This window comes from Coregonus clupeaformis, chromosome 21, assembly GCF_020615455.1.
Source record: "Coregonus clupeaformis isolate EN_2021a chromosome 21, ASM2061545v1, whole genome shotgun sequence".
In the NCBI taxonomy this organism is placed as follows: domain Eukaryota; kingdom Metazoa; phylum Chordata; class Actinopteri; order Salmoniformes; family Salmonidae; genus Coregonus; species Coregonus clupeaformis.
The window spans coordinates 19,569,204-19,593,679 of NC_059212.1; the positions used below are offsets into that span (position 1 = coordinate 19,569,204).

Below are 24,476 nucleotides of genomic sequence, written 5' to 3' on the forward strand. Positions count from 1 at the left end.
GTTTGTTCCTCCTGTGGGTTGTGTACCCTCATTCACAAGAACACATGCTATATAGCACTTCCCAACCAGTGCAAGGCACATATCTCTCCTATTATTCACTTCTAGTGTGAACTTGGGGAATCTTACAGTGTGTAAACATCTCTTTACACTCTTAGAAAAAAAGGTGCTTTAAGGGTTCTTCGGCTGTCCCCATAGGATAACCTTTTGAATAACCCTTTTTAGTTCAAGGTAGAACCCTTTTGGGTTCCATGTATAGCCCTTTCTACAGAGGGTTCTACATGGAACCCAAAAGGGTTATATCTGGAACCAAAAAAGGTTCTACATGGAACCAAAAAGGGTTATCCTATGGGAAGAGCAGAATAACCCTTTTAGAACCCTTTGTTCTAAGGGTGTGCACAGAGAGAGAGAGGTCAGTGGGTGAGAGCTGGTAACTTGATTTGGGGGAATGGTTTCTGCTTGTTTGTTTAACGAACTGAACTGGTTATTGTGTGGAGCCTACTATACATTTACATTTATAGAATAGTACAAGTCATTTATGTCGTGGCTTTGATTGTTGAACAATCAGTAGGGTGCTCCCATAAACTGCTGAACCCTCCCACAATCAAGGCACTTTGCATCTGAAAGAGAAGTTCCTCATCAAGGCACTTTGCATCTGAAAGAGAAGTCGCATTCGCGTCCACATCTGCTTCTGCTCGCTCAACACACATTATCTTATCCTCTGTTACACATCTGTCAAGCTGTGAGTTACTTTTGATATTCATTAATGAATTTTGCATTATAATTTGGTTGACTTTCATTCGTTGTTGCAATACATTTTTATTATTGTTGCGAGACCTTGTTGTTTGATCCTGCAATAGTCCCTATGGAAACTTTATTACGCCTACATTTATATCGAGCTTTGTCAAAATTGTCGTGCGCAATATATATTGTAGACCTGTTGAAGTTTGGCGTTTATTCTTCAACAGTTTTGCTCAAAGTTTCACATGATTTCCTATGTGTGACTTACAGTGCATTCGCTCTATTCCTCTCTTGTATACTCTAAAAAGAAAAGGTTCCTGGAGTATCCTTTAGCGATCTTCACATTTAAACTGTGGGGGAACCCCAATAAGTTCTTCGAAGAACCCTTTAAAAGGGTTCTTCAAAGAACCCCTTTTAATCGATCCTCGAAGACCCTTTTGGGGTACGTTTCTGAACTACCCCCCATTATTATTATTAATAATAATAATAATATGCATAACAATAACTACAATAACACAATATTTTAGTTGTCAGTGTTTATTATGATTTTAGCGGCAAAGCAGAATAAAAAAATCTAAATATGAGGTAAACTCCCAGCAGAGCCCCAAGTCCAATGGGTACATCCTCTGTCGTGTTGATGTTAATGTGTTGATGTTCTCTGTATCCATAGCCAGAATGATTTTGCAGTGCATGGTGATCGAACATGTTTCCTGTTATATTCATCAGAGGTGTAGGGAGGGTGAAGTCTGTAGGGAGGGTGAGTGTAGCCCAAGTTTGAACCGAAATCGACTGAAACATGATCTCTTCAGCTGCTTACTTTGTCTAAAAGCCAAACTAATGCCTTTATTTTACCAGCTGTGTCAATTAAGTGTAAATAGGCCGATCATAGTGGAAGAGAGTCGTGCAGGGACAAGTTGTTACTAGGCTTGATAACATTTCCAGGCATAGGCTACTTCTGTTATGTAACACATTCCCTGCGAAGAGAAAAATGTCATCATTGAGTTGTGTGCCTGTGTGTCTGCCTTTCTGTCTGTGTGAGAGAGAAAGGTATTTTAATATTTGGTCATGCACAGTGACAACCACATTTATATTCAGTAGATACACTCTAAAAAGTAAAGGTTCCTGGAGGATCCTTTAGGGGTTCTTCAAACTGAAACAGTGGGGGAACCCCTATAAGTTCTTCGAATAACTATTTAAAAGGGTTCTTCAAAGAACCCCTTTTAAAGGATCCTCAAATAACCTTTTGAATAACCTTTTGGGGTAAATTTTTTAACTACTAATGTGTTGATGTTCTCCATATCCATAGCCAGAGTGATTTTGCAGTGCATGGTGATCGAGCAGGTTTCCTGTTATATTCATCAGAGGTGTAGGGAGGGTGAAGTCTGTGAATCCAAAAAATTGTAGTTATACAGATGATTAACAAAACATGCACACAACAGTATTCATACCTTGGTTTTGTGGTAAATGTGAATGAAAAAACTGTTTTAATAATGGTTTTCATACACATACCTTGGGATATTCATTGACGCGGTAAGGGAGGAGCATGGTAAATCTGATCTGCATAACATACCAATACCAATTGATATACCTTTTTATGCCTCCTCATATGTATACCTGCAGACACAGACACAAAAGTGAGCAGTTCAGTCATCTGCACCCAATACAGCTATCCTTTAACATATTCTTATAGCATACATATTCTTAACTCTTTGTTGATTGATATCCATTGAATTGTGTGCATTTTCTGTTTTAGAAAGATTTGCACAAATAAGAAAAGATTGATAGTGTCATCAGAAAACAATATCAATTTAGATCATACAAGGGACAAACCTTACCTTAAATTGAGGAGATCTTTACATTTTTCAGTTGAGTGCCTGCACCTGCTGTCCTTTCAAATCCAAATGTTTCAGTTGGGCAGTTAGGTTCCTGCAAGAACCCCCACCAACTAAGGAGGTTCCTCGATGAACCCCACCTCCTATGGGGTTCTTGGAAGAACCTTTTGGGTGCAATTTTCAGTGCCAAGAACCCTAACGTTCTTCAATGAACTTTGAAGATCTTAGAAGAACCCTTGTAGAACACCTACTTTTTTAGAGTGTATGATAACTATCTCACCTAACACATTTGCATCATCCCAAGGTGTTGTTGATTGAGTGCAAAGATAGTTTCTCATCTATCTCAGTCAGAGCAGAAACAGACAGCTAGTTCATACATAGGCAAGTACAGTTAGCTGAGGTTACTGGTAGAGGAGTGCACTATTTCTACACTATAAAACCATGAAACGTGACATGTTTATAACCTAAATCTCAGTCTTTAAAATTTAAATATTAGGCATTTTATATTTGCCAATAATTGTTCTCATCTTAAACACAGGTGTTGAGAATGCAAGATTAAACATGACAGTCAGCTTTTTCCAGATAGTTTCCAACCAGGAAGTGTTCCGATTTTAAACACTAGTGTTTGCTTTCCCATCGTCCTGTCTAGAGTGTATTTAGTCATTAGAAATTGATGTGACTTTCCATGCCTTTTATTCAGATCAGTGTTAGGAATGTCTGTCACCTTACCTATATTTCAGCACAACTGAACAGGACATTTGATTTAAGAAATATTTTCAATCGCGTAGTGTTGTTGTTACTCGACTGTGTTGAGTTCATTTTCGTTAACTCTCTCAGAGTAAAAAACATGTGGGAGGGGCCTCTCATATTTCCTAGCATGCTTTGTTGCAGGTAGATTTTAAAAAATAGTTTGTTTTAATATCTATGTTTCCTCATGCACATTGATTGATTAATTGATCTTATACTATACATTATACAAAGATGAATAACTTACTTTTTTCTAAACTAATCCAATCTGTTAGTAGTTGGACTTATTGCACCTGTTACTGAGATGGTTGTTCCAGTTTAGATGGTTTAGGTAGTCTTGTTTGTTAAGTCCTTCACCATAGCATTCATTCTGAGTGATAAAATATTCTAATTGTTGGCTATCCTCCCTCTGGGTGGATTCCGATAGGAATTAATAATCACTTCACAAACCAGGTCTGATGTGGCCCATGAGCCAGGATTTTCAGACCACAATGTCGAGGATAACTAGGCCATAACTAAAGACCTTATGAAACGTATAATATGTGGTCATAAAAGGTTTACTTTTAATTGAAACACATTCACTTAGGGAGTCACTTGATGAAGGCTTCAGGAATATAAGTTATTAAATGCAACAACCATGTCTCTGTCACTAACAAACACAGTCATGGGTTTATGTCACCACAATCTTGTCCTGTGGGCCAAATCTAATTTCATTGTAGTAGGCCACCACTACTTTCAGAGGAAGTAGCACATTTTCACATACAGAGCTACAGTATGTTCATGATTTCGGTATCTAGTGCTTCAAATATAATCGCTTCTCACAAAGTGATCACCTAGATTAGAGGTATGGTCCTCTGGTCAAGATAACATGGGTATTTATAACCTCAGTTATAACCTAGTTAGTCGACTACTACAACCCTAGACTAACAAACCCTATCCGCGGCCCTGTTGAGATAGGCGATAGCTTTGCTTCCCCATACAAAATTTATGACAGGTCTGCCTCTCTTTCTTTCTCTCTCTCACTCTCATTCTCGTTCTCTGTCCATTTCTCTCTTACAGCCTGTCTTTTTAATTTAAAAGATGGCAGATGCAGTCAAATTACAACAGACAATACAATGACGAATACAGTGACGATAAAGGTTAGAAATTAGAAACTGTCACAATTTTTGAGGAACATTGAGATATGATCATGTTCTCTCTTCCTCTCTCTTTTCTTTCCTTTATTCCGTCCCTCCTCTCCCTCTCTCTCTTCCCCTCTCTCTCTCTCTCTCTCTCTCTCTCTCTCTCTCTCTCTCTCTCTCTCTCTCTCTCTCTCTCTCTCTCTCTCTCTCTCTCTCTCTCTCTCTCTCTCTCTCTCAGAGCCATCATGGTGTCCCACAAGGAGTTTGAGGCTGCGGGGAAGGAGCCAGGGCTGCAGGTGTGGCGTATTGAGAACATGGACCTGAAGCCAGTCCCCAAGGCCCTACACGGCAACTTCTTCACAGGAGACGCATACATCCTCCTCTACACCACCGCAGCCCCATCCCACTACATACACATGTGGATGGGTAAGACACACACACTACATACACTAGGCTCTTGACAGCCATTTCTTTACATGTTGAAGAAATGTCATTGACTCCCATTCAAATGCTTTGATAATACTCACATTCCTGAATGTAACCACTGATCAGACATGGACTGGATTTGAGAAAGCTATGTAGTGGAGACCTTGCTTTCATCCAGTCATCTTAGATCAATGTTTACTTTGAGAAAGAGAGGAGTTATTTGGTTATATTGGATCTGGGTCACTGGCAGACATTACATAGACAGACTAGTATGGACATATGGATGAGGTAGAGATACGCCCACAGACAAATACACCAAAGGAGGCTGGTGGGAGGAGCTATAGGAGGACAGACTCATTGTAATGGCTGGAATGGGATCATTGGAACGGAGTCAAACACGTTGTTTCCATGTGTTAGATGTGTTTGGTACCATTCCATTGATTCCATTCCAGACATTACAATGAGCCCGTCCTCCTATAGCTCCTCCCACCAGCCTCCTCTGAAATACACCCTTATTAATTTCAACAAGAGTGGAAGTTGCATTCTTTCCCAATCATCAGTTATACTCACTTATAGAAAACATTACTTTTTCAGAGTGTGTATGTGTGTAAACACTAACACCCTATAGCTGTTGTCAATCTACACGTAGACACTGTGGTAAATCTATATATAGCAGGTATTGCTTGCGCAGAGAATGTTCCGTTTTCTCACACTTGGTTTGAAGTGAAGAGACCACATGAGAAAGCGTTTCCAGCAACACACATCACTATGATGCTTTGGCAATGATAACAGTGATGTTGAAACTCCCCTTCCTGGTACCTTACTGAAATGTATTTGTGTAACTCTATTTGCCCCCTTTTTTTTGTCTAGTCTATTAGCTTAATTCAATTGGCTAAAGATCTTTCTGGGCATGGTAGGCTACATACAAGTGCACTTATCTTCAAAGAAAGCCAACACCAAATTAGAAGACTCTCTCCTCTCATTTCCTTCCCTCTCTCTCTCTGTCTCTTTTTCTCTTTCTGTATTCCCTTCCCTCCATCTCTCCTCTCTATACACTTCTAGTTTGTCAGTTTGACTTTACAACAAGACAAACCAGAGTGAACCCAATGTGCGTGCTGAGCTGTGCTCACACACATGGCATACCAGTTCTGGGTAGTTTTTACCCACCCACAATAGACAGACAAGCCTGGTCTGGACATGTTTATGTGGTGCCTTGCTAACAAGGCTTAAGTTCTCTATTGTGGCGGCGGCCTTACAGATCTAACATGCTCTATCATCCCCGATCCAGATCTGATCAATGTAAAATTGCAAACAACTCCACCCACCACGGTTGAACCATGTTTAACCCCATGTTGGAGCCTTAGGGCCCAACTACAGCAATGTTTACCCTTAATCAAGAGGATTGACTGGTTCTTGGTGGAGTGTTTGGTGGATCTGATCAAACCAGTTCTAATATAATAATTTTATTGTACTCATTATTTGTATGTAAACCTTGGGATGAAGTCTCATTCCGTTAGCTTGGAGCAATTGCTAAAGAATTGTACTCCACATTTCAAATGAGAACACTTTTAACAAATGCTTGGGAGCAAGTCTTTCGTATATGCAGGATTCTCTGTGGATGATGTCACTTTCTCTGTGGAGGATGTCACTTTCTCTGTGGATGATGTCACTTTCTCCTCTCTTCTCTTTCTTCCCTCCAGGTGATGAGTGTTCTCAGGATGAGAGCGGAGCGGCGGCCATCTTTGCCACCCAGCTGGATGACTTCCTGGGCGGAGGGCCGGTCCAGTTCAGAGAGGTCCAGAACAATGAGTCCATCACCTTCATGGGCTACTTCAAGTCTGGCATCAAGTACCAGGTCAGTCGCTTTCAACTAACAAACAGAAAGATATGAGTTGGGAGAGCAACTATTTTTCAATTTATGGTCCACTAAAGACATTTTGAATGAGAGCAGTCATTTGAAAGAGAGCAGTCAGTTGATGATAAGGAAGTAGTTTTAGAAAGGTAAGGGTTAGGGCAAGAGGGGTTGGTCATAACACTTGTTGGTTAGCTAGCTAGCGAATTTGAGCCATATTAGCATTAAATCAGCCAAAATGCCTCAAAACAAGACATGGTATCAAGAACAAGATTAAACTAGCTGAAACGAGTCCCCTACGATTCCCCACATGGCAGTTTATTGTCATTGTTGGTAGCTACTGTATCTGGCCATCCAGAATCACAACAACTCTGACTTCTGCTCCATTGAAGCGTGCGCATCGTTTTTGTGATGATGTCAGCTAACCCATCTATTGCTACTGGGTCATTATTGATCAGAGATTAAGATTGAACAGGACAGGTGGATAGAAAAACTGGATGCGGTTTCCTCCAATGCTTCAAATCAGAAGCCCCTTTCTCATTTACATCTAAAGACGTGACAGCCACTGTAATCACTGCAACTAACATGTCAATGGCAGCCATTTTGAAATCTCCATAAATACTACAACCATGGGGTTTGAGAGTTTTGCCCCTTGTTGTTCCTTTCACCATCTGTTTTATGTTTCCACAAAAGCCACAGTAAAGATCACAGTAATTAACCCAGTTCTGTTTGCCATTGGAAACTGGAAACTGTCTTCCTTCTATTTTAGAGTTGCACACTAGAGAGAGAGAGAGAGAGAGAGAGAGAGAGAGAGAGAGAGAGAGAGAGAGAGAGAGAGAGAGAGAGAGAGAGAGAGAGAGAGAGAGAGAGAGAGAGAGAGAGAGAGAGAGAGAGAGAGAGAGAGAGAGAGAGAGAGAGAGAGAGAGAGAGAGAGAGAGAGAGAGAGAGAGAGAGAGAGAGAGAGAGAGAGCCTTTGTTAGTCATAAAACATTCCTTCCATGAAAATAAACACTGCTGCTTCTCTGCCATGGAAAGTTCTCTGTTTTTCTCAGGATAACCTCTCTTCCTGAGAGTGGATCTGTTTCTCATTTTGGGAATTTCATAAATAGCCACATAACGTAACAACAAGCTTTAGAGGAAAAGTAAAACCAGGAATTATCAATGGTGGAAACCTACAATTATTTGAGTTCAATTGTAGTTTGGACAGTGATATCTCTGGTTTGCAAATGGAAATCTGGTTTCATATTCATATCTGGCAAAGTCTGTGTCTAAAAACAAAAAATTATTGCTTCCTCTGTCCTTGTTTCCTCCACTCCTTGCCTCTCCTTCAAAGTGCATTGCAGTCTGAGGGGAGGGACCTTTACTCCTCTCCCCCAATGTGCTTTCAGAGGGAGGTGAGGAATGGGGGAAACAAGGGAAGGACCTCTGACCTTCTCATCCAATGGAGAGGAGAGAGGATGCGTTGAATCAAGGAAATGCAATTGAGGTTCTCCCAAGGACAGCTATTACAGCCCCCATGCAGTCTTTGTAAAACATTTTTTAAATCATCGCTGTATGTCTAATAAATCACTGTGCGTGTTTATTTAATGAAAATAATGCCAAAATATATTTTTAATCATTTATTTCCCAGAGCCTCCTTTGGGCCTTGAAATGCTCAGTTTGATCGTGTGGGCGTTAGGAAACAATTGTTAAGAGTATTTACATACACAGCCCTGATTGGCTGATAAGATGGTCTAGAGCCCACCCCCTTACCCAAATGAACAGTCATTGGTCTATTATAATCAGATCACATTGTGATGTCATGATGTGGGCCAGAAGTTCCATCCCACCTGAACAGGCTGATATTCCAGATTTCTTTTTCAAACAGCTCTTACACAAAAGGACATAATTTTCACTATTTCTGAGTGTTATTTCGACCTCATAGTAAGGCTGGGATGATACCAGTATCGCGATACTCGTTAGTATCTTATTTTTTAAATATATATTTTTATTTTATTATTATGAACAAAACAAATACAAAAACAGAAATATACAAATAAGAGTACAGTTGAAGTTGGAAGTTGACATACACTTAGGTTGGAGTCATTAAAACTCGTTTTTCAACCACTCCACAAATTTCTTGTTAACAAACTATAGTTTTGGCAAGTCGGTTAGGACATTTTCTTTGTGCATGACACAAGTAATTTTTCCAACAGTTGTTTACAGACAGATTATTTCACTTATAATTCACTGTATCACAATTCCAGTGGGTCAGAAGTTTACATACACTAAGTTGATTGTGCCTTTAAACAGCTTGGAAAATTCCATAAAAAGATGTCATGGCTTTAGAAGCTTCTGATAGGCTAATTGACATAATTTGAGTCAATTGGAGGTGTACCTGTGGATGTATTTCAAGGCCTACCTTCAAACTCAGTGCCTCTTTGCTTGACATCATGGGAAAATCAAAATAAATCAACCAAGACCTCAGAATTTTTTTTGTAGAACTCCACAAGTCTGGTTCATCCTTGGGAGCAATTTCCAAACGCCTGAAGGTACCACGTTCATCTGTACAAACAATAGTACGCAAGTATAAACACCATGGGACCACGCAGCCATCATACCGCTCAGGAAGGAGACGCATTCTGTCTCCTAGAGATGAATGTACTTTGGTGCGAAAAGTGCAAATCAATCCCAGAACAACAGCAAAGGACCTTGTGAAGATGCTGGAGGAAACAGGTACAAAATTATCTATATTCACAGTAAAACAAGTTCTATATCGACATAACCTGAAAGGCTGCTCAGCAAGGAAGAAGCCACTGCTCCAAAACCGCCATAAAAAAGCCAGACTACGGTTTGCAACTGCACATGGGGACAAAGATCGTACTTTTTGGAGAAATGTCCTCTAGTCTGATGAAACATAAATAGAACTGTTTGGCCATAATGACCATCGTTATGTTTGGAGGAAAAAGGGCGCACACCGGGCAAGCAGCCACAAAGGCGCGCGTATCCCCCTCAGCTGATGGCCACCAGAACCTCCTACGCAGGAACTCCAACGTCCTGGCGCCCCCCGGATGGCTGGTGAGGTCGGATGCGTGCGCCCACTGAAGCAGTCGTGAGCACGCAGCCTTAGGTACGTACATCCTCCCTGATGGACCTCCACCCGGATCGGGCTCCCGCCGTAGCGCTGCTCTGACCAGCCTATTGATTCCCCACGAATCAGGGTTTTGGGGACAATGGGGTCATTCCTCTCGACCCCGGATGGTATGAGATCTTGAACCGGAACCTGGGGAAGAACAACGCCCACCTGGCCTGGTTCGAGTTGAGCCTCTTGGCCTCCTGAATGTAGGCTAAGTTCTTAAGGTCAGTCCATATGACGAATGGATGGGCGGCCCCATCTAGCCAATGCCCCCACTCCCCCAGGGCGAGCTTGACCGCTAGCAGCTCACAGTTCCCCACGTCGTAATTCCGCTCCGCCGGGGACAGCCTTCGTGAGAAAAACGCGCAGGGGTGAGTCTTACCATCCGTGAGGAACCGCTGGGACAGGATTCATATCAAATCAAAATATATTTTATATTTGAGTTTCTTCAAAGTAGCATCAGATGACTTGGCCTCCACAATCACCCAACCTCTAACCAATTGAGATGGTTTGGGATGAGTTGGACCTCCGAGTGAAGGAAAAGCAGCCAACAAGTGCTCAGCATATGTGGGAACTCCTTCAAGACTGTTGGAAAAGCATTTCAGGTGAAGCTGGTTGAGAGAATGCCAAGAGTGTGCAAAGCTGTCATCAAGGCAAAGGGTGGCTACTTTGAAGAATCTAAAATATATGTTTGTTTTTTAAACCGTTTTTTTGGTTACTACATGATTCCATATGTATTATTTCATAGTTTTGATGTCTTCACTATTATTCTACAAGGTAGAAAATAGTCAAATTAAAGAAAAACCCTTGAATAAATAGGTGTGTCCAAAGTTTTGACTGGTACTGTATGTCTGCCCTTCATAAAACCAGACTGGGTATCATCAATGATTTGGTCAAGACCTTTTTTAAGTCTTTCAGCAAAGATGGATGCAAGTAGATTTCCATCAGTGTTCATTCATGTGATTGGTCTCCAATTTTCTAACATCACAGGATCTTTGTTTGATTTGGGGATTACAGAAATGAGGCCTTATGTCATAAAGAAACAGGCAGGACCCCTAAATCAATTGCCTCCTTAAAAACATTAAATATAAATTCAACAATATCCTCCTGAAAATATTTATAGAATTCACTAGTAAGGCTATCATTCCCTGGAGATTTGTTCTCTTTTAACTTGCTGATACATTTGTTTTATTTCATTAATATAAATAAATTCATCACAAGACTTTTGGAAGTCTTCATCTATGAATTTTGCATAGACTTTGACAGAGTCTAGAAAGGCAGACATGTCACTAGTAGGACAGACATTACTGGTGTAAAGATTACCATAGAATTCTGAAACATATTTTGAAATATCTTTGGGTATATTAAGCTTATGAATAGAGGTAAATTCAGAATTCTTTCTCTCTAAATTGTAAAAGTATTTTGTGTTTTTTTCACCTTCCTCCAACCATTTCCTTCTTGATCTTACAAATGCCCCATTTTGTCACGCCCTGGCTCTGGGGACTATGTTATGTTGAGCCAGGGTGTGTAATTCTATGTTTGATTTTCTATGTTGGGCTGAGTGACTCCCAATCAGAGGCAACGAGTGTCAGCTGGGTGTCTCTGATTGGGAGCCATATTTAACTGTCTGTCTTTCACTTTGTGTTTGTGGTTTCTTGTTCATTTCGGTTTGTGTTAAACTGTAGACGTCACGTTATCGTTTATTGTTTTGATCGTGTGATCAGTAATAAAAAGATATGTTCACCTTCAACGCTGCGCCTTGGTCCTCATCTCTAACCAACGATCGTGACACATTTTCTCTCTCTTCATACATTCGGTCCATTTCTAGTTGCAAAGAAAATAACTGACCCTTTCCTTCTTCATCAAGGTCTTCCATAAAGATTAGAGAAAGTATTTCCTTAACAAGTTTCTCTTCCCTCAATCTTTTAAATTCAGCAATTTCTTTACCTCTCTTCATGGCTGTTTGTCTTATTTCATACTTCATTAATTCCTAATATTTCCCTTAAGACTTAAATAGCTGGGCTTTCCTCCAATTTTCTTGTATAATATCTTTGGCATCCATCTTGAAATTATCATCTTCCAACAGTCTACTATTGCATTTCCAATAACTCCGATTCGGTTGATTAACTTCAGAGCCATTCATATTTAAAGATAAGAATATAGCTTTATGATCAGTAAGAATTGATGGTTCAATGGATACCTTGACTACAGTGTTATCTAATGATTAGAAATCAACCAGAAGTCAATTCTTGACTGTCTGGACATGTCCTTGTTATACCAAGTGAAGTCCTTTTCATCAGGATATTTAGATCTCCAAATATCGAATAATCCAAGACCAAGACATAGATTATTAAACTCAGGATTAACAATGCTGGATCTGTTAGGAGGGGGATATCTGTCAATCATCACATTAGATACAGAATTAAAATCTCCACCTAAGATCCTTTTGATATCCTGAAATACACCTTTAACTCTATTAATCTCTTCTTCATATTCTTGAAATAATATCCTGTTGTTTTGTTTGTTGTTGGATGCATAGATAATCCCTAGTTAAAACATTTCACTGTTCAAATTCACTGTTAAAATTAACCAACGTCCAGAGTGGTGAATCTTACTACTGATTAATTAATTGAACAAAGAGATAAAGCTTGACATATATAATTGTTTTTAGATGGTCATACTATGGATAATTTAGCAATTTGATTTGGAAATTTAGGACCCCTTTAGGTATAAAATAATATATAAAATATATATAGGACATATAAAAAACTCTGGAAATATATATATATATTTTTTTACACATACAGTATTTAACCCCTTTTTTTGGGTAGGCACAAAAGTACCTTCATACTTCCGTTTGTTTTTTAAAACCGGTACCGGTTACCTTCAGACGAGTCCCGTGACACTTGTGGGGGGTCGTAGAGCAAAACGTGAGAATCTCCCCTTTCCACAGTGGGGCTCCATTAGTTTGTAGCCCAAACGGTTTGGACGCTACCAAACAGAAGTTGGCACATCGACGGTACCAACTTTAGACGAGTCTCCTGATACTAATCGTTCGGACGCTACAGGCGTTTTTGTGAGAAGACCGATTTTAGGGATGTCTCATGGTCTGACAAACACAGCTCTAGCTCTCTATCTTAAACTGACAGATTTTGATGGGGATATTTTTGTTATGTAACTTAGATTGGCTCTAGGGGGTTAAATCCGTTTTTTAAATGTTTTTCTGCTGTGCATAATATGCAGTAGGCTATGTATAGTTTTTTCCGGCCTTGGGCTCATAGGCATATTAGAGCTTATGCATAGGCCTATATATTATAAAGGCCTATGGATGTTTTGAATTAATCATCACCTTAGAAAGTGCTGTCCATTTTGTTGTGTTAGGCTTTGAAACAACATCCACAATGACCATGTTTTCCACTCAGTTTCAACCTGTTGTTGAACTTCTGTCTTCAAATTGATCAATCACAGTGACCTGAGTTTTAAAAGCACACACTGTTTTGATGATAAGTGTTTGATGTGATTTTCAATTGCATTTGCATTGATGTCAGAGTGGTTAGAGGGACAATAGATCCCTGAGTACCAGGCCATTAGGACCTGATGGTCATTAGCAAGTTGGGTACTACCAACGCATGTCCAGAGTGCATAAGAGGAGATTATCATGACTCAATGGTCACGTGGAATTTTACTGCAGTCATGACTCATGACTGCCGGTGTGGCGGTAATTCGGGTAGTTGGAGACCTGCTGTAAACAGTGAAAGGATATATTTACATGTGTACTATTCACACCCTTGCTTCATTCCAGCTAGTTAGATGTGCAACCACTGACTAACTATAGCTAGGGGCATATCTCTAGTCTAGCAATAGATACTGTTGTTTTGGCTGTATAGCATCATTGAATAAGATTACCAATGGTTAGCTAGGTAGATAGGCTATATCAGTCAGCTAACCATTTACAGTAACAACAGTTAATTAAGAAGTCAATACACACTAAATCTTCTGCAGAAATGTAAAAATCATACCTTATCTTGGCACTGTGGCACGGTATGGGCAGCTATTAATCAAATAATTTATAGATAATAGATTAATAGAATGGCGTTAGAAGGGTGACATCCTACTTTGAAAGGACAGGAACTGTTGGCTGTGCACTTAACCAATGACAGGAATTCCATATTTAAACCCACCCATGTGAAAAACGAAACATCAAGTTTTTTGGTTTTATATGCAAACTATCAAAATGTACACGGACCGTAATCTTACCTCAGGAATCTTGACAAAATGTTGTCCACAACAACATTATCTTGACTGCCTTAACAACATAGACACCAAAATCTTCTGTCAATTCTCCAGGTCAACATTAATCAACATCAATCGCCTGCAGTATCACACCAGCTCTTTATCACTTGACTGTCATTCAGAAAATCCTTTCTTGAATCAGCTGATGTTGCACGATAATTTCCCCACATAACTAAACAGCTAGACATCAAAAGCGCATCAAACAACTGTTATGCATAATTATTAAAGAACCCCTATAATGACAGTATTGAGTTTTGTATGATTCATCTTGTTAAAGTTACAGTACTCTTTCTGTTAGAAGCATTTTATTTTGCAACCCATACATTATTTGGGATATGTGTGCCCATGAAAACTGTTTTCACACCTTAACATAGGGATATACGAAATGTTACACGTTACAGTGCACTTCCGAGATCTCCATACAAAAAGGAGTCCAACAGCAATATCCAGGAATTTTACAGGATCAAGTGCAATATGTAATTCAATTGTTAAATGCTTAGTATATGATAGAACGACAAACAGCAGTATCATAAATGTAAGGAAAGAAAGGTAGTGTTTAAACATAGGTTTTTATTCAACTCATGAATTATATTGAATGTATCTATGTTCCCCCTTTATATCTTAATGTATTCACATGAGAAAAAAAAAGGTACATTATCACTAATGACTTTGTAACAGCTCCAAACAGTTCACTGGTACCCTAGTTTATAGAAAGACCCAACACCAAAAAAAAAGCCTCTGATCTCCTCTTTACTCGTTCACCTAATTTGACCCCTCCCATCACAGCAAGGGGGCGTGGCCTCCGGCTTCCAGCACGTTGTGACCAATGACGTGAGTGTGAAGCGCCTGTTGCACATCAAGGGGAGGCGGGCCATCCGAGCCACAGAGGTGGCCCTGTCCTGGGCTAGCTTCAACCAGGGAGACTGCTTCATCGTGGACCTGGGAAAGGTAAGACTCTACACAGTACAGCCTTCGTGAAATGTAGACCTGTGTATATAGATATTGGGATTTGAAAGCTGGAGTCAGAGCTATTAGCTAAGTTATATGATGAGCAAAATGATGTGGCTACACCATTGAAGGGACTCTGTAGTCTGTAGAATTGGTGAAATGATCATCATTAACATGAACTCATATTTACAGCACCTCACATTTCTGTGTAAATCATGCATTGATGTCAATTATTATTTGCATAACATTTCAAGTTAGGCATCTCAAAATAGGAGTTCACGCCTGAAGGGCTATAGCTAAGTAACATGAGAAGCAAAAATGATGTACACCAGAAATCACATAGCTGAATCTTCTCCACTCTACCTCTTCCTCAGGATATCTACCAGTGGTGTGGCAGTGAGTGTAACCGCTTTGAGCGTCTGAAGGCCTCCCAGGTGGCCATTGACATCAGGGACAATGAGAGGAACGGCAGGGCCAAACTCCACATGGTGGAGGAAGGGGCTGAGCCACAGGCACTTACTGAGGTGAAAGATAGGGATACACACACACACATGCATGTACCAACGTACACACACACACACACATACACACACACACACACACACACACATACTTATACACGTACAGTAACATTCAAACAGCATTCAAATATTCATCATTGGATGTGGGAATTACTGTATAACATATCATAAAATGGTGCTATACATTTTTGAGGAGTTTCCTGGTTATTGAAATCGCCCTCACCGTGGGAATGCAGATGGGTACAAATGCCTTTTTTGTGCCCTGTACCACTTCTGTGCCATAGCCTTTTGCTAAACTGGGCCCCCCCAAACAAGTATATGGCAATGTCTCTAATCAGACTAATGAGAGAGAAAAAATAGAAAGATAAAGTGAGAAAGTGAATAAGAAGAGAAAAGAGAGACTGGCCATGCATGTGTATGGGGCCTGGAACAGGGCTGCTCTGTGTTTCTGTATGAAGCTAATCCTCCATGTTGGATCCTCCTAGGCTCTGGGGCCCAAACCCAGTATCCCCCCTGGCACACCCGATGATGAGAAGGTGGACACCTCCAACAGGAAGAAGGGTGCCCTCTACATGGTAACTGATTTTACTGCACTTTGTTGTTTAGCATCAGCATCATGATTTGTTATCGTTGTTGTTGTTCCTATCTCATTGTTCTCTTCTCTTGATAATGGTGTTGTCCATTTCAGTTCTCACATATTGTTGATCTCTGATGTTGTATCTATTTGTTGATTCCATATTGATCCCTTATTTATACATGGGAATTCATAGAGAAGAATACATAATTTTTCAAGGGAGTACTGTCAATATATGTACAGGATAAATGTATGTATCTATTGATATCTAATCCCTGTGTTTTGTAGATCTCCAATGCCTCTGGCTCTATGAAGTCATCAGTGGTGGCCTCCTCCAGCCCTTTCAAACAGGCCATGCTGACCGCTGAGGAGTGCTACATCCTGGACAACGGAGTGGACAAGAACGTCTTTATATGGAAAGGTAGGCTACTCCTCTCCTCTCCACTCTGCTTTTGAAACATTTGCCAGGATATTGATCATCATGTGACGCACTTCGACAAAGCAAGTCGTTTGTCGGAAAAGATGCAACTTCTGGAAACAGCTCCATCTGGTCAAAAATAGTTTTGGGGCATATATGGCTACCTCAACATGTAATGTTTCACAACATTCTTTTCAGAGTTCTCTCTTTACGTATTTGTTTTAGCGATTGTCTGTTGAGTTGTGTTGATAATTTAGCATCCCTATCTGTCCCCCCCATCACAGGACCCAAGGCCAACACATCGGAGCGTAAAGCAGCCATGTCAGCAGCCCAGCAGTTCATCAAAGAGAAAGGCTACTCCAATAAGACACAGGTACACTGATGGAATAACGTGAAGTTTAATTTTGAAATGAGCACGGACTAAAACATTTTGACCATTGCCAGGTCTTGCTCAGGCACTACCAGGCAATGCTCAAAATGTTGTTAGCCATTTACACTTTTAAAAAAAAGTAATGAATATAAAAAAAGATTGATAGTCTCACGTAACCATACTTCCAAATGTCATTTATCACTCGGCTATTGGAACGAATGTGAGATGAAATTGTGGTTTATGGTGAACAAAACTCTTATTTCTTCTTTGGCCCTGCAGATCCAGGTACTTCCAGCAGGAGGCGAGACCACTCTGTTCAAGCAGTTCTTCAGTGACTGGAAGGACAAGGACCAGACCACGGGTCCCAGTAAGGCCTACAGCATCGGCCGCATTGCCAAGGTGGAGCAGGTGCCCTTCGACGCCTCCTCCCTCCACTCCAACAACAACATGGCCGCCCAGCATGGCATGGTGGATGATGGCAAAGGCAAAGTCCAGGTAAAACACATAATACTGGACTACAATGGAAATAACTAAGTCAAGGGTCTCAAACTCATTTTGCCCAGGGTCTGGCTGTTTATCTTTACAAAGACAATTGTAGGCCGTATTAAATCGACTTGCGGGCCAGATGTGGCCCACCACCCGTATGTTTCAGACCCCTGAACTAAGTCTTTGGACTTTACTGTGTTTCTATCATCTTAAATTTGGGAACGTCCAGGAAAATACAACGTTTTGAAGTGGCAGTCAGGGTGCTGGGCACTTTCATAACAAATCAGGGCAGAAACATAAACGTTGAAAATTATATTGTGAGTGAGCACCCCTAACTATTGCTTTGGTTTCAGATCTGGCGTGTTGAGGATGGTGATAAAGTGGCTGTGGATCCCTCCTCCTACGGCCAGTTCTATGGAGGAGACTGTTACCTCATCCTCTACAGCTACAGACTGGGAGGCAGGGAGCAGCACATCATCTACACCTGGTCAGTACATTAAACATCATCCACAACTATGCTGTAAACATGACGTCATTTATTTACACCTAGTTAGTGCAAATGACATCACCTACCTAATAATCTACTGTGCACCTGGTCAGTGCAAATGACATCGACACCAGGTTTGTGTACAACAAATTAATTACACAAAGGGGGCATTTTACCTAACCCTATTCTGAAACACTTCCACGTGTCCTCCTTGATCTAGTTCATAAAGAAAGATGTATCTGAAATGAGCATGACAAAAAAGGTGTGGTTAACATGTTTGTTGGTTTGTGTGTGTTTTTTTTATCTGTATCCGTGTGTGTGTGTGTGTGTGTGTGTGTGTGTGTGTGTGTGTGTGTGTGTGTGTATATCAGGCAGGGGCTGAAGTGCACCCAGGATGAGCTGGCTGCTTCTGCCTTCATGACAGTGAAGCTGGATGACTCTATGGGAGGAGCCCCTGTTCAGGTGGGTCTCTATCCTCTCCAGCTCATCTTCCTGTCCCCAACACTCCCACGCACAGTCAATAGCTATGGCGGTGTGAAGTTTTTATTCGAAAGGGCACAGGACAAAGCACTGTACGTTAATAGGCCAAAGGTTGTCAAGCCGTTGCATTTATTGTGGTTCATAAAGGGCAAGGGCAGCTGCTGCGTTGGTATCCAGTCATTTAAGTCTCTAACAAATGAGGTCATATTATTGAACCTCTTGTGCATTTTGTCCTGTTTTTATAGACTGAATAATTGTGTGGAAAGGTTTTGATACTGACCAGCAGAGGGCAGTCACTCTTTGTTTTGCTTCCAGTTGGGTTTTTCAAGCAGTTTTGTGTTTAACATTTTAATGGGTACCACCATATTAGCACTAAATGTTACATCATGACAGTTCAGTATATTAAGGAAAGAAATCTTTGCCTCAATTTTCATGAAATCAACAGAATGACCCATCACTTTAGAATGGGTTTTCTTAATCTACATCATTATCATTAAGTGTCCATGTTCATCTACTTCCCCCTACAGGTGCGTGTGACCCAGGGCCAGGAACCCCCCCACCTGATGAGCCTGTTCCAGAGCAAGCCCATGATGGTCCACATTGGAGGGACGTCCCGTAAAGGGGGACAGACAGGCACTGGCAGCACACGCCTCTTCCACATTCGCCAGTCCTCCACCCGTGCTACACGAGCTGTAGAGGTGAGTTCTCAGTGTGTCTATGTGTGAGGGAGAGGGAAAGACAAGTCAGGTCGGGTTCAACAGGTGTATATTATGATACCATTACCTATTAAGATGGAAGAGGGGGGCTTGGCGGGGTGGGAAGGGGTGGGAAACATGGTTTCCGGGTGGGGAGGGAGGATGGGGACTGAGGGGGTTGGGGGGAATGGCTTGGGAAGGGGGAGCCTTTTTTGTTTATTTTCCTTGCATGCAAAATATTACAAAACTGTTGATACTGTTCTTTATCTTTGTATGCATTTCTCCTTATTTAAAAAATAATAATTTGAGCGGCAGCCCACGGGTACAAGAAAATGTGAAAATATGAAATGCAAATATGATAACTGAATATATGAATATATCTGAATTAATATGACTTTGAATGTTATACCTGTACCCGTAACTAGGGCTGTAACTAGGGCTGTTGGGTTAATCATATTACTGCCACACCAGCAGTCATGAGTCATGACTGCAGTAAAATTCCATGTGACAGTTGAGTAACGGTAATCTCCTCTTATGCACTCTGGACATGCTTGGTAGTACCCAACCAGCTAACGACCATCAGGTTGCTAATGGCCTGGTACTCAGGGCTCTATTGTCCCTCTAACCACTCTGACATCAATGCAAATTCAATTAAAAATCACATCAAACACTTATCAGCAAAACAGTATCATGCTTTTGATAAATTTGAAGAAAGAAGTTCAAAAACAGGTTGAAACTGAGTGGAAAACATGGTCATTGTGGATGTTGTTTCAAAGCCTAACACAACGAAATGGACAGCGCTTTCTAAGTTGATGATTAATTCAAAACATCCAAACGCATATTAGAGCTTATGCATACGCATAGGCCGATATATGAGCCCAAGCCTGGAAAAATACCTGATTTAAAATATTGATTGTGCCATTGTACAATAAATAGCCTACCGCATATTATGCATGTCAGAAAAACATTTAAAAAACTGATTTAAGATGTCCTTGGTACATAATTGGTCTAGCCTATACTCCAAAATTAAACAAATTTGAGTAATCGCCTTTGAGTGTGGACTATATTATTATGCATACTGGATGGACTGGTTACCTTATGCTATGCTCCAAAAGTTATATCCATGAGTCTGGGAGAGAACATACTGCATAGGCCTAGGCGATGCTGTTGGTTCATTGATTGTGCAGGGCGGCTTATAGAGTTATCCTACAAGTATAGTGAATTTGTATTTGATTTGGAATAGCCTAGTAATAGGGATTTTTTTATATTTTTTATTAATTAATAGGCTGACATTACCTTTAGCTACAGAATATCTCACCACCGTGCATTTCCATCTCATCCCCTCTCTCCTTCATTCCTTTCTCGAGTGCGCAGAGAGAAGGGCTGTCAAGTTTAATGAAATATGTTTCATTGTGAAAACATGTTATTATTGATGTTCCAAAACAGATTTCACTTGGTTTCCCAAATTAAGCACTGGGTACCTTCAGGAACAATGTTGGAGAGTCCATGGCATACAGAGTTTGTACGGAATATCACCTGTCGCGCAGCGAGAGGCTGCATGCTCCTCAAACGGTGTTTGATTAATGGAGTGAAATAACCGGAGTAGCCTACCTGGCACGATTGAAAAACAAACAGGCATGAAAGCGGCCTCCATTCGCTATTCAAGTGAGTTAGTAAAGACAAGATTAAATTGAAAATAGTCTGATGGGTGAAAATATGATCACTTGATGAGAGAACAACATGCGCAGCTTTGAGGCAAGAAACAGAGCGCAAGCTTTTTTTGCGACTTTCTCAAATCATCAATAGTGTGACGAGTACTGAGGATACGAAGAGGCAGGACGCAGACGCAGGAATCAACAATGTAAAGGTTTACTGAGCAAGAGCACAACAAAGCGCGAGTACACGACAAGACACTAACAATCACACACAACACAACACTGAACAGTCCAGGGCTATATAGGGGTGGTGATGAGATGATGAGGTACAGGTGCGCTGGAGGTGATTAGGGTGCGTTGGGTTTCCATTCCGGTGTTGCCGAGGTGGTGCGCTCAGACCGGTGGCTCAGTAGACCGGCGAATCAGAGTGCCGGAGGGGAGCAACGGGAGGAGACGTGACAAATAGCCAATAGTCACATCATGCCGCCCATATATGTTTTGATTTTCATATAGGTTTTTATCATTCACAACTAAAGTTACCAAATAACTCTAAATCTAGTGTATAGGACCTGTTTCAAATGATCACTTTTATGCTCAACATAGCCACTTCATATGCACACTCACTCTGGAATGGGAAAAATATCCTTTCTATTTTATTCAGCTTACTATAAAATCATATAATATAAAATAATGGCATGGGATTTATAAGCATATCTTGTCTGCTAAATGAACAAGATTACGGCCTACAGTAGGCCAACTCATATTCTGTTCCTCTGAAATACATTTTCTTCATATCATAATGCTTCTTTAGACCTGCCTAAAATAAATAATGGATTTATTGTTATGGTGTATATTAAATTGATTTATTAGACTTTTTTCAATGTAGATGTTCCAAAGGAGCGCATCAGTGGCTTGTATGCGGCTTGTATTTGTGGAGGCCTGGAGATGCTAAATGTGTTTATGTTAATTAACGGTCAATTACTGTGAGACAGGCCTACTTTTGCACGACAATAACCGGCTGACAGAATTTTATGACAGTTGGTCACAAAAAAAAGATGGGAGATAATAACCATCGGTGTGGGTGGAGGATTGACAGGCCCTTAGAAGAACATCTAAGAGTGTAATATAGTAGAAGTATAGAAACAGTGTAGTATAAGAAGTAAGATTCTACTTTTACCAGACCACTTCTGATCACCTCTTGTCTTTTCTCCCTGTCAGGTAGAGCCGTCCGCTTCCTTCCTGAATGCCAATGACGTGTTTGTGCTCAAATCTCCTGATGCCATGTTTGTGTGGAGGGGGGTGGGCGCCAGCGAGGAGGAAATGGCCGCCGCCAAGCATGTGGTGGGCATCCTGGGTGGCAGTGCCAGTGATGTGTCCGAGGGCAAGGAGCCAGGTAAGGATTTCATGAAGTGTTCCATCTTTATTGTATTAGTGGGGTGCATCTCAATAGTCCAACGTGTCTTCCTCTTCTTGCCTTATCTCCTTCATCTACACTAGGCTGAAATCACAGGATAGGTAAAGGCTATTTGGTGGTGGCTTCCTCTCATGTATTTGCTTGACAATCTACCTTTTTCAGATCAGTGTTGATGAAGGAAAGGTTACAATGAGAGGAAACAACTTTAGACAATTGAAATGTGCCCCTAAATAACACAGGAAATAGATAACATCACACATCCTAATATATCACAACAAAACACTACAGTTCCAAAGAACTAGTGAAATGAATCTATGCTGGTCTTTCCTGTGCTAGCTGGTTTCTGGTCTGCCCTTGGAGGAAAGAAGGAGTACCAGACCTCCAAGAGTCTGCAGAACATGGTCAAACCTCCACGCCTGTTTGGCTGCTCCAACAAGACCGGATGCCTCAGCGTAAGTGATGGAGTGTTGTTGAGTGTGTCTTACATAGCGTGTCACTCTTGGATAGATAGATGACTACTTAATTCAACCCCAATCAGAAATTCAGTGTCACTCAGAAGGAGAGAAAATTGCATAGGTAATACAAAGTAGAATACTACAAAGCAAAAGTCCAATGTGCCCATGTTCCACAGTGCTGTATTGTAATCCTCCAATCATCAGGTGGAAGAGGTTCCTGGAGACTTCCAACAGTCTGACCTGGCCACTGATGATGTCATGTTGCTGGACACCTGGGACCAGGTGAGTGAAGCTCCCCCATCATCATAATTCACAAGCTTGTTCATCTTCTGCTCTCAAAAAACAATGCAGAGTGAATCTGAAAGTCTATAAGCTAACAGCATGTGTGGCCTCCCACCAGATCTTCCTCTGGATCGGCAATGATGCGAATGCGGAAGAGAGGACTGGAGCACCCAAAATAGGTACGAGAACACGCAGGGAAACAAACTTTTACAGTGGTCCCTACTCAGGACCCAGACAGGGGTCACAACTGATTAAGAAGAACACGAGTTACCTTATGACTCCCATTGTATCTAGCTATATAATCAAAGGATGACCTTTATATTTGTAAAAGGTTGTTTTCTCCCTCCGACGCTCACCATTGTATACAGTTGAACTTGGACATTGGTTTCAGCCTATGGTTAAAGCTCCACTTTCTGTGGCCTTCATACAAATATGTTCTGCATCAAACCATATGAGTGCCTTTTGTGAGTTAATAACACAACAGTACTGTATTTCTGGTCTCTCTCTTTAGCTAGAGACTTGGACTGTCAATATACAGGAATAATGTTTATGCTCCCTCCCTCCCTCCCTCCCTCCCTCCCTCCATCTCCCTCTCTAGCTAAGGACTATGTGGACTCAGACCCCTCTGGACGCAGAGGGCTGCCCATCGCCACCATCAAACAGGGTGCTGAACCCCCAACCTTCACTGGCTGGTTCCAGGCTTGGGACCCTAAAATGTGGGAAACAGACCCTCTGGGGAGAATCCATGCCCTCTTCTAAATGCCAAACTCCACCACCCCCTTACCTATCTGCCACTTGCCCATACCCATTCCCTTGCCACTCCCCTGCACTGCTGTTTGGGAGTTTCTGCCTCTATTATGTACCAGTGCAGTGCAGTACACTGCTCTGTAACTCTAGCTTGAAAAAATGCCATAATGTTGTCGTTTTTAGAGCTGTATGAAACGTCTGCCTAGCATGTTTTTTTAATTTCCTGTTAGAGCATATATTTGGGAGCTTTCTCACTCCAGTAGGCCTAGTGTATTGAATCCAAAAGGTATTTTTTGCACTTCGTCTTGGTATGTGATGCATGCTGCATTTTAACAAGATACAATACATGGCCAAAAGTATGTGGACACCAGCTCATCGAACATCTCATTCCAAAATCATGGGCATTAATATGGATTTGGTCCCCCCTTTGCTGCTATAACAGCCTCTACTCTTCTGGGAAGGCTTTCCACTAGATGTTGGAACATTGCTGCAGGGACTTGCTTCCATTCAGCCACAAGAGCATTAGTGAGGTCGGGCACTGATGTTGGGCGATTAGGCCTGGCTCGCAGTCGGCTTTCCAATTCATCCCAATTGTGTGGCCTACCACTTCACGGCTGAGCCGTTGTTGCTCTTAGACGTTTCCACTTCAAAATAACAGCACTTACAGTTGACCGGGGCAGCTCTAGCAGGGCAGAAATTTGACGTAAGGTGGCAGGGGCATCCTATGACGGTGCCACGTTGAAAGTCACTAATCTCTTCAGTAAGGCCATTCTACTGCCACTGTTTGTCTATGGAGATTGCATGGCGGTGTGCTCGATTT

General features: G+C 41.2%; 1 protein-coding gene across 1 annotated transcript; it reads left to right on the forward strand.

Annotated features, from left to right (window-relative positions):
• Positions 1 to 602: 602 nt before the first annotated feature.
• On the forward strand, positions 603 to 23,992 carry LOC121535035 (gelsolin). Its single transcript, XM_041841715.2, has 17 exons — positions 603 to 739; positions 4,677 to 4,864; positions 6,565 to 6,719; positions 14,911 to 15,072; positions 15,447 to 15,596; positions 16,079 to 16,168; positions 16,456 to 16,588; positions 16,870 to 16,958; positions 17,235 to 17,450; positions 17,795 to 17,928; positions 18,300 to 18,390; positions 18,936 to 19,106; positions 21,977 to 22,151; positions 22,509 to 22,624; positions 22,832 to 22,909; positions 23,028 to 23,088; positions 23,508 to 23,992. The coding sequence occupies exons 2-17, from the start codon at positions 4,684 to 4,686 to the stop codon at positions 23,666 to 23,668; spliced, it is 2,163 nt and encodes a 720-aa protein (XP_041697649.1). The 5' UTR covers positions 603 to 739; positions 4,677 to 4,683; the 3' UTR covers positions 23,669 to 23,992.
• Positions 23,993 to 24,476: the final 484 nt, after the last annotated feature.